This window comes from Thunnus thynnus, chromosome 12 (genome assembly GCF_963924715.1).
Source record: "Thunnus thynnus chromosome 12, fThuThy2.1, whole genome shotgun sequence".
NCBI classification, from domain to species: Eukaryota; Metazoa; Chordata; class Actinopteri; order Scombriformes; family Scombridae; genus Thunnus; species Thunnus thynnus.
The window spans coordinates 31,409,447-31,422,532 of record NC_089528.1 but is presented as its reverse complement, the minus strand read 5'-3'; the positions used below and the strand labels follow the sequence as shown (position 1 = coordinate 31,422,532).

The 13,086-nt window shown below is 36.6% G+C and overlaps 1 protein-coding gene across 1 annotated transcript; it reads left to right on the top strand.

Moving 5' to 3' along the window:
* Nucleotides 1–2,299: 2,299 nt before the first annotated feature.
* Nucleotides 2,300–6,818, top strand: LOC137193465 (immunoglobulin lambda-1 light chain-like). Its single transcript, XM_067604689.1, has 5 exons — nucleotides 2,300–2,342; nucleotides 2,435–2,758; nucleotides 4,689–4,730; nucleotides 5,522–5,547; nucleotides 6,290–6,818. Exons 1-5 carry the CDS (start codon nucleotides 2,300–2,302, stop codon nucleotides 6,665–6,667), a joined length of 813 nt encoding a protein of 270 aa, XP_067460790.1. The 3' UTR covers nucleotides 6,668–6,818.
* The last annotated feature ends 6,268 nt before the right edge of the window (nucleotides 6,819–13,086 follow it).

Genomic DNA, 13,086 nt, shown 5'->3' with positions numbered 1-13,086 from the left:
GTCTGTCCCAACACTATGTAACACCGGTAACATCGACACACATACTGTCCACATGATGTAAAAGAAAACATGATTCATCAGACCAGGCCACCTTCTTCCATTGCTCCATGGTTCAGTTCTGATGCCCACGTGCCCATTGTAGGTGCTTTCAGCGGTGGACAGAGGTCAGCATGTTCTGACACCTGTCTATCATAGCCAGCATTGATTCTCAGCAATTTGTGCTACAGTAGCTCTTCTGAGGGATCGGACCAGATGGACTAGCCTTCGCTTCCCTTTGCACTGAGGAAAGTCCAACATGAACTGAAACATTTGCACTCTTGCACTGTATGCACTTTTGGACATCGTTTCACTGTCTGTATGGCCTGTAATGTAACAAATAGAAATATTTAAAATCCAGACATTAGTCTGAATTCTTTTTTGTTCTCTGTGTGTGAGTCCTTCCTTGCTGCACGATCAACTCATCAATAAAATCAACTAATTGTTGCAGCTCCTGTTACTAGTAACACTTTAAAAAAGATTCAGAAACACAAGAAAGTGTTCAAGTCAAAAGAAAATTGAAAGAATATATATATACTCTTTATAAACATTTGGGGTCTTGTTTTTAATATGTTCTACAACAATTGTCATTTTCAAATGTGATAATCTCATTAATCTGATTAGTTACTTATAAATAAACTGCATTTTGTCTTATTGTAGATTTTGTAATATTATAATTAGAATTGAATATATCTAACTAACATGGAAGGAGTCTCTGTCTGTCTCTCTGTACATACACATATATATGATATATTTACTCTTTATACACATTTGGGGTCATGAAAACAAAAGTTTGAAGAGACTAGTAGTAGTAGAAGCAATGTGTTGTTGCAGCCACATGAGGGCAGCAGTGTAAAGGTTTTATTACTGACAGCTCAGCACAGAGCAGATAGAGGTAATATAATATAAAGTGGAGAATGAGATGTAAACTACAGCTTTAAAGTCTAATAAAATGTCAGAAAAACATAAATAACATAAAAAATAATTTGTAAAATGTAATATAAATATTATATAATAAAAAGGGAGAAAATTACATTTGGTTTTGCTCCTGAAAACAGCTGAACATGTAGACTGGTGCAGGTTGTATTTGGTACCAACTTTTTATTTAATAATCATGAATAAATATTCAGTTATTTAAAAATAAGCTGCATTTTCTCTTATTGTAATATTAGAATTATTATTGAATATTATACAAAAATTAACATTAGAATATTAGACTTAAAACAACTCTGAAATAAAAACATAGAAGAGATAATAATGAATCTGAAAAACATATTTTTAAATACAGTTTTCTTTGTATCAAAGCATATGAAGCTGAAAATTATTATTATTATTATTATTATTATTATTATTATTATTATTATTATTATTATTATTATTATTATTATTAAGAATAATAATGAAAGTTTCCAAAAATATCAAATCTGTCAGGATGAAATTAGAGGAAATGTGTCTAAACTCAGTGTTAAAAGAGAGCGTCAATGAATGCATGATACCATCAGATGATGCAGGAAATTCAATTCATTTATTAAAGTGAATTAAATAAATATAAGGGGAACATTTAAAGGTTAAAATCACAGCTCAGGAGGAGCTTTGTGGATTTGTAGTTTTTTTTTATTTTCATCACATCTGTTCTACAAACAACAGAGAACAATCTGTGTTGCTAAATTCACCACCAACCTGAACGTGTTTGTGGTTCCATGAATGTTTTTGTGTTTTGTTGTGTCCCAGATTTTTGATCTGCTGCCAGATTAAAATCAAGATGAAGAAAGTGAAAGTGAAGCACACAGAGAAACAGAGACGTGGAGGAAAACATATGATTAAAAAATAAGAGTCAAATCATTTTAAAAACCAGTTGAGATAATATCAGTCCGTCTCTGCTCTCCATCACTTTCACTGTTAAACTAATATGAGTTTGTGTTTCTGCTTCTTTTAAATGCAGCTGTAATGATTGTAAATATTTGAATAGAGCTGATGAATTCTCACATTAACACCTGTGAACAATCAAACAGTGATGTGTCAGTGACGTCCATCTCCATGGTAACTGTGTGCAGCCTGTTGCTCCTCCACTCAGTGGAAAACCACACAGCAGCAGCAGCAGCAGCAGCCTTATCTGTCCGCCGCAGGGGCTGATGGGAGGTTTGAGGAGCTGTTAGAAACCACGTGGCCCTCGTCTGATCTCACAGCTCGTCCTTGTTTGGCCTCAGCTGCATCAGAGCGCCACTTCTCCCCAGGTTCACCAGAGGAAACACCACTGCACAAAATGCTTTTCCTCCCAGCTGCTGCTCTGTGCTGTCTGTGTTCAGGTGAGTGTTTCCAGCCAATCAGGAGCCAACAAACTCAACCTTTAACAAACACTGTCACACTGACCTTCATCTGTGTGTCTGTTTCTCTACAGCGCTGGTTGCCATGGCAGCAGACCTGATTCAGAAAGATTTAACATTGACCAGGAGAGTTGGTGAAAACGTCTCCTTCAGCTGTGGAGGAACTGACCAGTGTGATGATAATTTTGTATACTGGTACCAGAAGAAAGACACAGAAACATTCAGAAGGATTCTTTATATTAACAAGAACACTGGTGTCATAGGTGGAAGTTACAATCATCCTCAGAAAGATGATTTCTCATCTGTATATAAACAGAACAGCTATGAGTTGCAGATTCAGGCAGTTAAACTCTCACATTCAGCCACCTACTACTGCGCCTGTTGGAAAGGTTCCCACAGTGAGAAATGATCCCTGCAGCCTGTACAAAAACCTCCAGATGAACAGATGTCAAACAGTGTTTGTGACAGGAAGAGAGCAGTAAACCACAGCCCAGGTTCACATATTTCACCTCCATCTCAGCCAGAGTCACTAACAAACTGAGCTGAGGACTAAATGTTTGTCTGTTGGTGTCAGGATTTTGATTTAAACATTATATTTCATTGATATTATTTATCAGCTATTTCAGCAGGTTTCCTGTTGTTCCACACAGTGAGAACAAAGGAGCAACACAGAAGCACAATGATACAACAAGATGAAGACAAACAAACAAACAAACAATGTAACACAGATAAAAGACAAATAATGGAGAGATCAAAAGTGAAACTTTATTAACATTTGATTTAATAACAAAAATTGAGAAAATAATAAATAGAAAAAGATGTTTGACAGAGTTGAAAGTTTGAGATGAAGATAAAAATGGTCTTCTTTGACCTGCTGCTGGAATAAAGTTCATTCCTCCTTCACAATAATAATCTGCTGTTAATGAAAACACTTCCTGTGGCTCTTTCACAATAAAAGCCTTCAGGCAGCATTCTTCACGTCTCATCTTTGAGCAGATTTCAACAGATAATTTCACTTTAGTAAAAGATTCAACACAATTCTTGGATTTATGACAATTTCCCCTCAACAGAAATGTGGTAAATGTAAATGGATTTTGCTCTGTGAGCAGCTGAGACTGTCTTCACAAGAGAAACGACAGCAGACACTGTTTGTTTCTTTTAACACGACCACCATCATTTCCTAACTTTAACCACGTGTTTATTATTGTAACCATGACGACGCAGCTCCCCTCATCTTAAGGAGGAAGTCATTTTAACCCAAACCATGATCTTTACCTAAACCTAACTAAACCTTAACCACAGGTTCTGATGTTTACTGTCCATATTCTAAGACAAATGGCTCCACTACAGCATTTACTATTAGAAATTTAATCCTTTATGTGATTCAAAATGTTAAACAACAATTGATTGACAAGCAAACAAAAACTATGGCTCCTATGAAAATGTACCTGCATGGCAGCACAGGTACTAATGTTATCCTAACTTGGTTTAGTTCATAATATTCAACAAATCTCCTCAAATGTCAACTTTACAACTTTTGAACTTTAATATTTTTATTTAACAAAACAGTAAAGTTGCAGCCGGACAGATAAACAATGAACTGAAACTCACTATAAAGCTCCGTAAAGCCGAGAGGAGCTGCAGAGTCACTGATAATTCTCTGTAGGTTCATCACTACGAGCCACGACCAACACATTACACACTGACACATCATGGTTATTATAAAAATATTGATTATAGCAGCTTTAAGTAATTTGCATCATTACAAATGTCAGTTTGATTTTAAATGAGTTCTTAGTTGAGTTTAAATGTTGACCTGATGGTGGCGCTAGAGGAAAAGTCAGAGGATCAAAGTTATTATAATTCATCCTGAGGGGAACATGAATATTTCTACTAAATTACATGACAATCCATCCAATAGATGAAAAGATATTTCAGTCTGGACCAAACATGTCAACCTGCTGGTGGCGCTAGATTCAAAGTTAGAATCAATCAAGTCAAATAAATAATTGAATCCTCTGGGGACCGTGAACGTCTGCACAACATTTCATGAACAATCCATCCGTCCTTTGATCCACAATCAGATCCAATGGATCTGCACTTAAGTGGTGGACCGACCAACCGACTGACATTAGCATCCATATAGTCACACTGCTAATGTGGCTAAAATCAAATAAAAGAAGAGACAGTCATGTTGATATGAACATTAGAGAAACACATCATGGAGATGAAATATGATACTGGTTCATAATTTGGATTCGTTCACCTCAGCTGACACATTCAACAGCAGACAGGTTTTTGTCACAGTCTCATTCACTGTGGGAAGAGATGCCTACCTCATCTTTGGCTCTGGAACTAAACTGTATGTAGGTAAGACTAAACTTTCATTTTCCTTCAGTTGTTTTATTGAACAAGTTGAAAATGTGTTTTTAGTTTTAGTTTCTGCTGCTTCAGGCTTTACATGTTAGTTTTTTCATATTTAGTAGAGAATTCTTGATGCAGCCATTCTTCCATAAAACTAATCAATAACTCCTGAAAAGAGCTTCAAATCTCACTGCACACCACAAGTTCTTCTTTATTTATGCATCACATCAAAGTTTGTTTACAGCCAAAAAGTCTGATATCAGTAATGTTACAAATAAACAGTATTTAATAATCTCACTGATTCAGCAGCAGCTCCTGTTTATTAAAAACAAGATGATATATGATGTGAAACATCATTTAATAAATGTTCCTAAATGTCATTTTAGAAGCAAATAGTGATAAATATATTGTGTGTTAAATATACAGTATATATTTGTAAATGGTAAAATGTATCTCATGATAATTGTGTGTTTATGATGATAAATATGTCTTTTAGTGGAAGATAAATTAATGCATGAAGGCAAACTCATTTTAAATGTGTGATTAAACTAAATATAATTTATAGATAAAATGTATAATTGTATATCTTAATCCATATTTAATATAAATCATATTGGTTTATGAAATCAACATGATGTCAAATATATAATGTAAAAAAATATTTTAGAAAGTGTTTGATAGAAAATATAATGAATCAGATAATTTACATGTTGTCATTTAATTAAGAATATATATTATTATATTATATTTTATTTACATATCTGAACATGTTGTGGTAATTGTGTTTTATATAAAAGCTAAAACTCAAAAAAAGTTGTTAAAAGTATTGATGTATTGTGTGTCTGATTAGAGTAAAGTATATGCTGGTAAATATACTTCATATAAACACTATAATCATTTACAAATGTAACATAAATATAATATATTTTAACCAAGTAATAAAACTATACTTTAAATTTTACTAAGACAAATGTCATCATATTATATTATATTATATTATATTATATTATATTATATTATATTATATTATATTATATTATATTATATTATATTATATTATATTATATTATATTATATTAGACGTATCTGAACATGGTAGTCGTGGTGGTGGTAATATTGTTTTAAGTAAAAGATCAAACTCAAGTTAAAATTATTTACTGATTTTTATTAATTAAAGTATATGTTGGTAAATATATTTTACATAAAACACTATAATCATTAGCAAATGTATTTTATATGAGGCTGTTATGTCATGATATATTTTATATTTTATAAACTCTATTATATTAGTAACTAATGTGGTAAATATTGATAAAGTGGTAAATGATGTTTGAATCTTTATATATGACATATGATGATCTTCCATGATGCTTTAGTTTGATATGATTATTGATACAGTGTCCAGTAGATGATGTTTGTGGTGTATTGATGAGTAGTTTAGTGATCATGTAGTTTCCAGGATCAGACTGAATGCAGTGCAGTGCTGTAAGCTGCTGTTGACTGTGTGAATGTGTGTCTGTGCTGCTTGTTGCTGCTGTCAAACTTCAGTTGAGCAGGTAGTGAAGCCCGTGGTGAGCGTGTACCCAGCAGCATCCAGAGCCCACCTGGAGGGGAAGAGCTCCCTGCTGTGTCTGGCCTCAGCCATGTCTCCTCCTCTGGTCCAGTTCTCCTGGAAAAGACAGAAGAAGAACGGCACGCTGGAGAATCTGACCCTTACTGAGGGACAGCAGCTGGAGCTCAGAGAGCCGGGACGCACCGTCGCCATCCTGCTGCTCCATCAGCAAGAGAACAGCACATATAAATACCGCTGCTATGTCAAGCATGAGGGGATAACAGTGGAGGCCCAAACAGAACAAGGTAATGAAGGCTTGGTGACTGTGTTCAGCAGTGATTCAGCTTCATCTGGAGACGCTGTCAGAGAGAGCAGAGGAGCAGAGCACTGACATTTCTCACTGCAACTCCAAACATTTGACTCCTTTTGTGTTTCAGAGCTTCCAGCTCCAGCAGCCTCCTGTCCTCCAGAGAGAGAGCCAGCAGACCTGCCAGCTCTGCAGCAAGCTGACTGTAAGATCACCTGCTGCCTCTCTGCATGCTCTGACATCTCCAATGTCCTGCTGCAGTTAGGGCTGCATATCAGTCTGTTCACTTTCTGCTCATCATTGAAGGATTTAAACATACACTCCCTGATTCTGTTAGAGTGTCCCACAGCACAACAAGTCCCACTGAGAGAGCTTTCACTTCACAGGCTGACAAATAACACCTTTTGGGGGTGCTATACTCAGTTTTAGGCCTCCAGGGTGATAGAACAAGTTTAGGGAGTATATCTTAAAGCTCCACTAATCAATAGTTTTATATTAAGAATGAATCTAATGACTAAATGAGCTTTTTAGCCTCTTTTAGCTCCTAGTTGTGGTTTTGCAGCACATTTCCTGTCTGCTTCAGTCTCAGTGTTTCCAGCAGCAGCAGCTGTTTCCTGATAAACCCACTGTACACTACCTGCCCAGCAGCAAACAGCAGACAGACCATAATATGTCAGAGAGGAGTTTGTTAGCTTGTTGTGGAGTTCTTCTGCCCCCAAGTGGTGAAATCTTCAAATCTATAGTAACCTGTGTGTTTTTAAACAGTATTTGGACTTTGCTTTTTATCCTTGAGTGATTTTAATTGTTATAAATTGTAGTTAGTTGTGGATTCAAAAGTTATTTATAGTTGAAAACAGGAAATCAAATCCTGTTTGGGGCCCCTAAAAAGCTGGGTCCGGCCCTGACTTGTTGTATTTAATAAGGGCCTTTGAGCTGTCAGTCAAACTGTAGTCGACCCCTGTCTTCATGTAAAGCTGGTCGTCCCGTCTGGAAAAGTCCAAGTTCTACTGAAGAAAATGTGATGATATTGTGATGAAATGTCCACAGTTGAACAGACTGAAACAGTGTGGAGAGAAGACTGACCTGTGTGTGTGTGTGTGTGTGTGTGTGTGTGTGTGTGAGTGTGTGTGTGTGTGTGTATGTGTGTGTATGTGTGTGTCTGTGTGTGTGTGTGTGTGTGTGTGTGTGTGTCAGTGTCCTTCCAGTCTCAGTACCAGGTGAAGCTGCTCTGTGTGCTGTACACAGTGCTGATAGTGAAGAGTCTGGTGTACTGCTGTGGACTCTCTCTGCTGATGATCCTCAGAAACAAGGGACCGTCCACCAACTGCACACATGCTGACTGACTGTTTTCTGCTCGCCTTTTCTCACCATCACATCTCATCAATTCATCTCATTTATCACTTTGATCAGTGTTCACAAATGTCACTTATGACATGTTGTGGTTGGTTTTACATTTTCTCTCTTTATGCACAAGATAGATACAGTTGTGCTAAATATATAAATACATATATACACATATATATTTACAAATTAAACCTTAACAGTTGCTTTTTTAGCTCAGGTTTGTTTTGTTTCCTACTTTTAGCTTTGACTTGTATTATACAAAAAATAAAAAAGAAATATACTTAGTTTTTAGTATTTTCAAACTTTTATTATGTTCATTGATGTTTTATTCATTCTGCAAAGTTAAATTTGTCTTTTTTAATTCATAACTGTGATATTCTCAATAAACTGTAACATCATCATGTTTGTGGTTTATGAAGATCTTTGTCTTTTGTTGATTTTTCTTTAAAATTTATATTTGTACTGATTTTAATGCGTTATGCCCCCAAAATACACAGTGTATTTGTAAATAAAGCCTTAACAGTTATTGATTATATAATTTTATTGTAGTGTTATGATACTCTAGTTTATTTCCAATAAAGATTAACTTCTGAATGTACAATAAAAAACTACAATTCAATTATAACTACGGTTAAATAATTTACATTTTGATCATTTTCTTTAGTTAATTATCTTGTTTTTAATGAATTTTTTAACATGTTATACAATTGTCATTTTTTGTGATAATCTCAGTAATATATTCAGTCATTTGCAAATAAGCTGCTTTTTCTCTTATTGTAGATTTTGTAATATTAGAATTACAATTGAATATATCTAACATAAATGGAAGGAGTCTCTGTCTGTCTCTCTACACCTTGTTTTTCCAGCACATCCCACGAATGTTTGATCAGATTGAGATGTGGGGGATTAAGAGGCCAAGGCAACACCTTGAACTCTTGATCATGTTCCTCAAACCATTCCTAAACAGTTTTTGCAGTGAGGCAGTGTGGCATTATCCTGCTGAAAGAGGCCACTGCCATCAGGGAATACCTTTTCCATTGTCTGTGCTGGCATGAGTGTGTTTGGTTATTAGCAATAAATAATAATGATCAGAGATAATGATTAATTATTAAACCATTAAATTATTAATATTAATTAATAATACAAGGCATCAATAAGGTAGTCTTAGTAGAGCTGATATCTGGGATGTCAGCATCCACGAGTGAACAGTGACAGTTTAATCCAGAGTTCTGACTCTCAATCAGCCACTTATCACAATAAATATGCACAATAATGACAAAAGACTTCTCTTTAAAGCTATAACTGTGTTCATTAATCTCCACAAGAAACAATAAAGTCAACAAATGTTTCAATTAACAAACACTATACTACCAACAAATACTAATCAAACAATACACATAGAACAGCAGCTGTGTACGGTCAACCACATGTAAGCAGAAGCATGTGTGTGTGGATGACAAGATGGCGGACATGATCTGGCCAGATGACGTCACGCGAGCTAAGATGGTGGATGTGATCTGGCGAGAGGAAATCGCACGAGATCCAACATGGCTGGTGTGACTTTTGGAGGAAGTCACATCACGTAAGAATCAAGTGGAGGATGTGACCGCAGCGTTTCTGTTAAACAATAGCAAGATGGTGCCAACCGATGGTCGGTGTCTCGATTTCACCCAATTCAACTTATCAAACACACGTGTCTGATGGCAGATGACGAGGGGCAGAGTGGCTCTGTGTCACACGCTATCTGACTGTCAGATGTGTAATAGAGGTACGTGTATGGGTGTGTGTGTGTGTGTGGGTGGGTTAGTAGCGAGAGAGGGAAGAAAGAGGAGGAAAAAACGATTCTCGGCAGGGTCCCACAACCGCAGTGGTTGCTTTATCTACAGAGAGCGTGTATACGGACAGTAAACGGTACGCATGTTGTCAACTTACTTTTCACTCACGGTGGCACAAACACAGCAGACAACACAAATAGTCTAGAGTGGTGAAAACAAACTAAACAGGCAGCAACTTCAAATACTCCTCAGAGTATAGCAGGCAAAAGGACTCGGCGGCCCGTCAAATCACACAACAAAATACAAGCAATAAGCTTATTAACACACAAAATCTAATACAGTCTCTGCCAAGACGACCTCTAACTTTTATCACTCTTGGAAGTGAATTGATGTGTTTTTCAGTCTGTTAGTAAAATCCAGCACAGGTCCTACAGTGAGTGGTCCTAGCGGTGCCGTCCTTAGTTCCTCAAGGCTGATGGCGGCTGTTAGTCAACCCAGTTGGTAGACAGCCAGGCAGAGAAGTTTTCCGCATCTCTGTGAAGAAATCTTTTTTCCTTCTGCAGCCACACTTAAAACAGTGGGTTGCAAACAGCGGTCTCTCTCATGGATCTGGTGATTGTGTTCGGGTGAACATGGGGCAAAGTCAGTGAGGGGAATTACACGTGCACAGGGTTACCTCCTTTAGTAAACTGGCTCACAGAGAAAGCAAAGCTTCTTTCAGGCGCAGTTACAATGTAAAGGCAATGATGAATTCTAAAGCCTCCTGGTCAGGCTTCAGAGTTTACATGTAGGCCTGCCTTTGTCTGACCCTATGGTTGAGGCCCAACACCATGAAGGGGTGTACTTGGTCTGCAACAATGTTTAGGTAGGTGGTACGTGTCAAAGTAACATCCACATGAATGCCAGGACCCAAGGTTTCCCAGTAGAACATTGCTCAGAGCATCACACTGCCTCCACAGGCTTGTCTTCCTCCCATAGTGCATCTTGGTACCATCTCTTTTCTCTTAAGAGTTAGTGACGGTGGGCTTCAGGCTGCAGCCAGTGAGTCGTCCTCAAATTAAAGTTTTCATTTGATGAATGTGGGTGCTGATATACTAAATTTAACTGAATGGGTTTTATTTGTATAAAGAAAAGAAAAACTATGGTATGGACGATGGGCAAGTAATGTAATTGGTGTCTGTCCCAACACTGTGTAACACCGGTAACATCAACAACTGTTGCAAGCCTACTGTCCACATGATGTAAAAGAAAACATGATTCATCAGACCAGGCCACCTTCTTCCATTGCTCCATGGTTCAGTTCTGATGCTCACGTGCCCATTGTAGGTGCTTTCAGCGGTGGACAGAGGTCAGCATGTTCTGACACCTGTCTATCATAGCCAGCATTGATTCTCAGCAATTTGTGCTACAGTAGCTCTTCTGAGGGATCGGACCAGATGGACTAGCCTTCGCTTCCCTTTGCACTGAGGAAAGTCCAACATGGACTGAAACATTTGCACTCTTGCACTGTATGCACTTTTGGACATTGTTTCACTGTCTGTATGGCCTGTAATGTAACAAATAGAAATATTTAAAATCCAGACATTAGTCTGAATTCTTTTTTGTTCTCTGTGTGTGAGTCCTTCCTTGCTGCACGATCAACTCATCGATAAAATCAACTAATTGTTGCAGCTCCTGTTATTAGTAACACTTGTGCTTCTCCTGCTAAGACAAGTCACAATGTCTGATGTGACAAACAACTGTTGGTAGTAGTAGTAGTAGTAGTAGTAAGTCTGTTTATATTCAGTGAGGCAGTTTCAATGTGCTTTGGAAACACTTTAAAAAAGATTCAGAAACACAAGAAAGTGTTCAAGTCAAAATAAAATTGAAAGAATATATATATACTCTTTATAAACATTTGGGGTCATGAAAACAAAAGTTTGAAGAGACTAGTAGTAGTAGAAGCAATGTGTTGTTGCAGCCACATGAGGGCAGCAGTGTAAAGGTTTTATTACTGACAGCTCAGCACAGAGCAGATAGAGGTAATATAATATAAAGTGGAGAATGAGATGTAAACTACAGCTTTAAAGTCTAATAAGATGGTGGAACAATATAAATAATATATAATATAATGTGTAAAATATATTATAAATATTATATAATAAAAAGGGAGAGAGTTACTTTTGGTTTTGCTCCTGAAAACAGCTGAACATGTAGACTGGTGTAGGTTGTATTTGGTACCAACCTTTTATTTAATAATCATGAATAAATATTCAGTTATTTGCAAATAAGCTGAATTTTAGAGTTTGTAATGTTAGAATTATAATTGAATATTATACACAAATTAACATTAGGATATTAAACTTAAACCAACTGTGAAATAAAAACATAGAATAGATAATAATGAATCTGAAAAACATATTTTTAAATACAGTTTTATTTGTAACATAGCATATGAAGCTGAAAGGTATTATTATTATTATTATTATTATTATTATTATTATTTTTATTATTATTATTAAGAATAATAACAAAAGTTTCCAAAAATATCAAATCTGTCAGGATGAAATTTGAGGAAATGTGTCTAAACTCAGTGTTAACAGAGAGCGTCAATGAATGCATGATACCATCAGATGATGCAGGAAATTCAATTCATTTATTAAAGTGGATTAAATAAATATAAGGGGAACATTTAAAGGTTAAAATCACAGTTCAGGAGGAGCTTTGTGGATTTGTAGTTTTTTTTATTTTCATCACATCTGTTCTACAAACAACAGAGAACAATCTGTGTTGCTAAATTCACCACCAACCTGAACGTGTTTGTGGTTCCATGAATGTTTTTGTGTTTTGTTGTGTCCCAGATTTTTGATCTGCTGCCAGATTAAAATCAAGATGAAGAAAGTGAAAGTGAAGCACACAGAGAAACAGAGACGTGGAGGAAAACATATGATTAAAAAATAAGAGTCAAATCATTTTAAAAACCAGTTGAGATAATATCAGTCCGTCTCTGCTCTCCATCACTTTCACTGTTAAACTAATATGAGTTTGTGTTTCTGCTTCTTTTAAATGCAGCTGTAATGATTGTAAATATTTGAATAGACCTGATAAATTCTCACATTAACACCTGTGAACAATCAAACAGTGATGTGTCAGTGACGTCCATCTCCATGGTAACTGTGTGCAGCCTGTTGCTCCTCCACTCAGAGGAAAACCACACAGCAGCAGCAGCAGCAGCAGCAGCAGCAGCAGCCTTATCTGTCCGCCGCAGGGGCTGATGGGAGGTTTGAGGAGCTGTTAGAAACCACGTGGCCCTCGTCTGATCTCACAGCTCGTCCTTGTTTGGCCTCAGCTGCATCAGAGCGCCACTTCTCCCCAGGTTCACCAGAGGAAACACCACTGCACAAA

Excerpts from the sequence above, each read along its gene's own strand:
- LOC137193465 (XM_067604689.1), top strand. The coding sequence starts at position 2,300 with ATGCTTTTCCTCCCAGCTGCTGCTCTGTGCTGTCTGTGTTCAG. Across the intron at positions 2,343-2,434 it reads TCTGTGCTGTCTGTGTTCAG|CGCTGGTTGCCATGGCAGCA; the intron begins GTGAGTGTTTCC and ends GTTTCTCTACAG. Across the intron at positions 4,731-5,521 it reads TGGAACTAAACTGTATGTAG|CTAAAACTCAAAAAAAGTTG; the intron begins GTAAGACTAAAC and ends TTTATATAAAAG.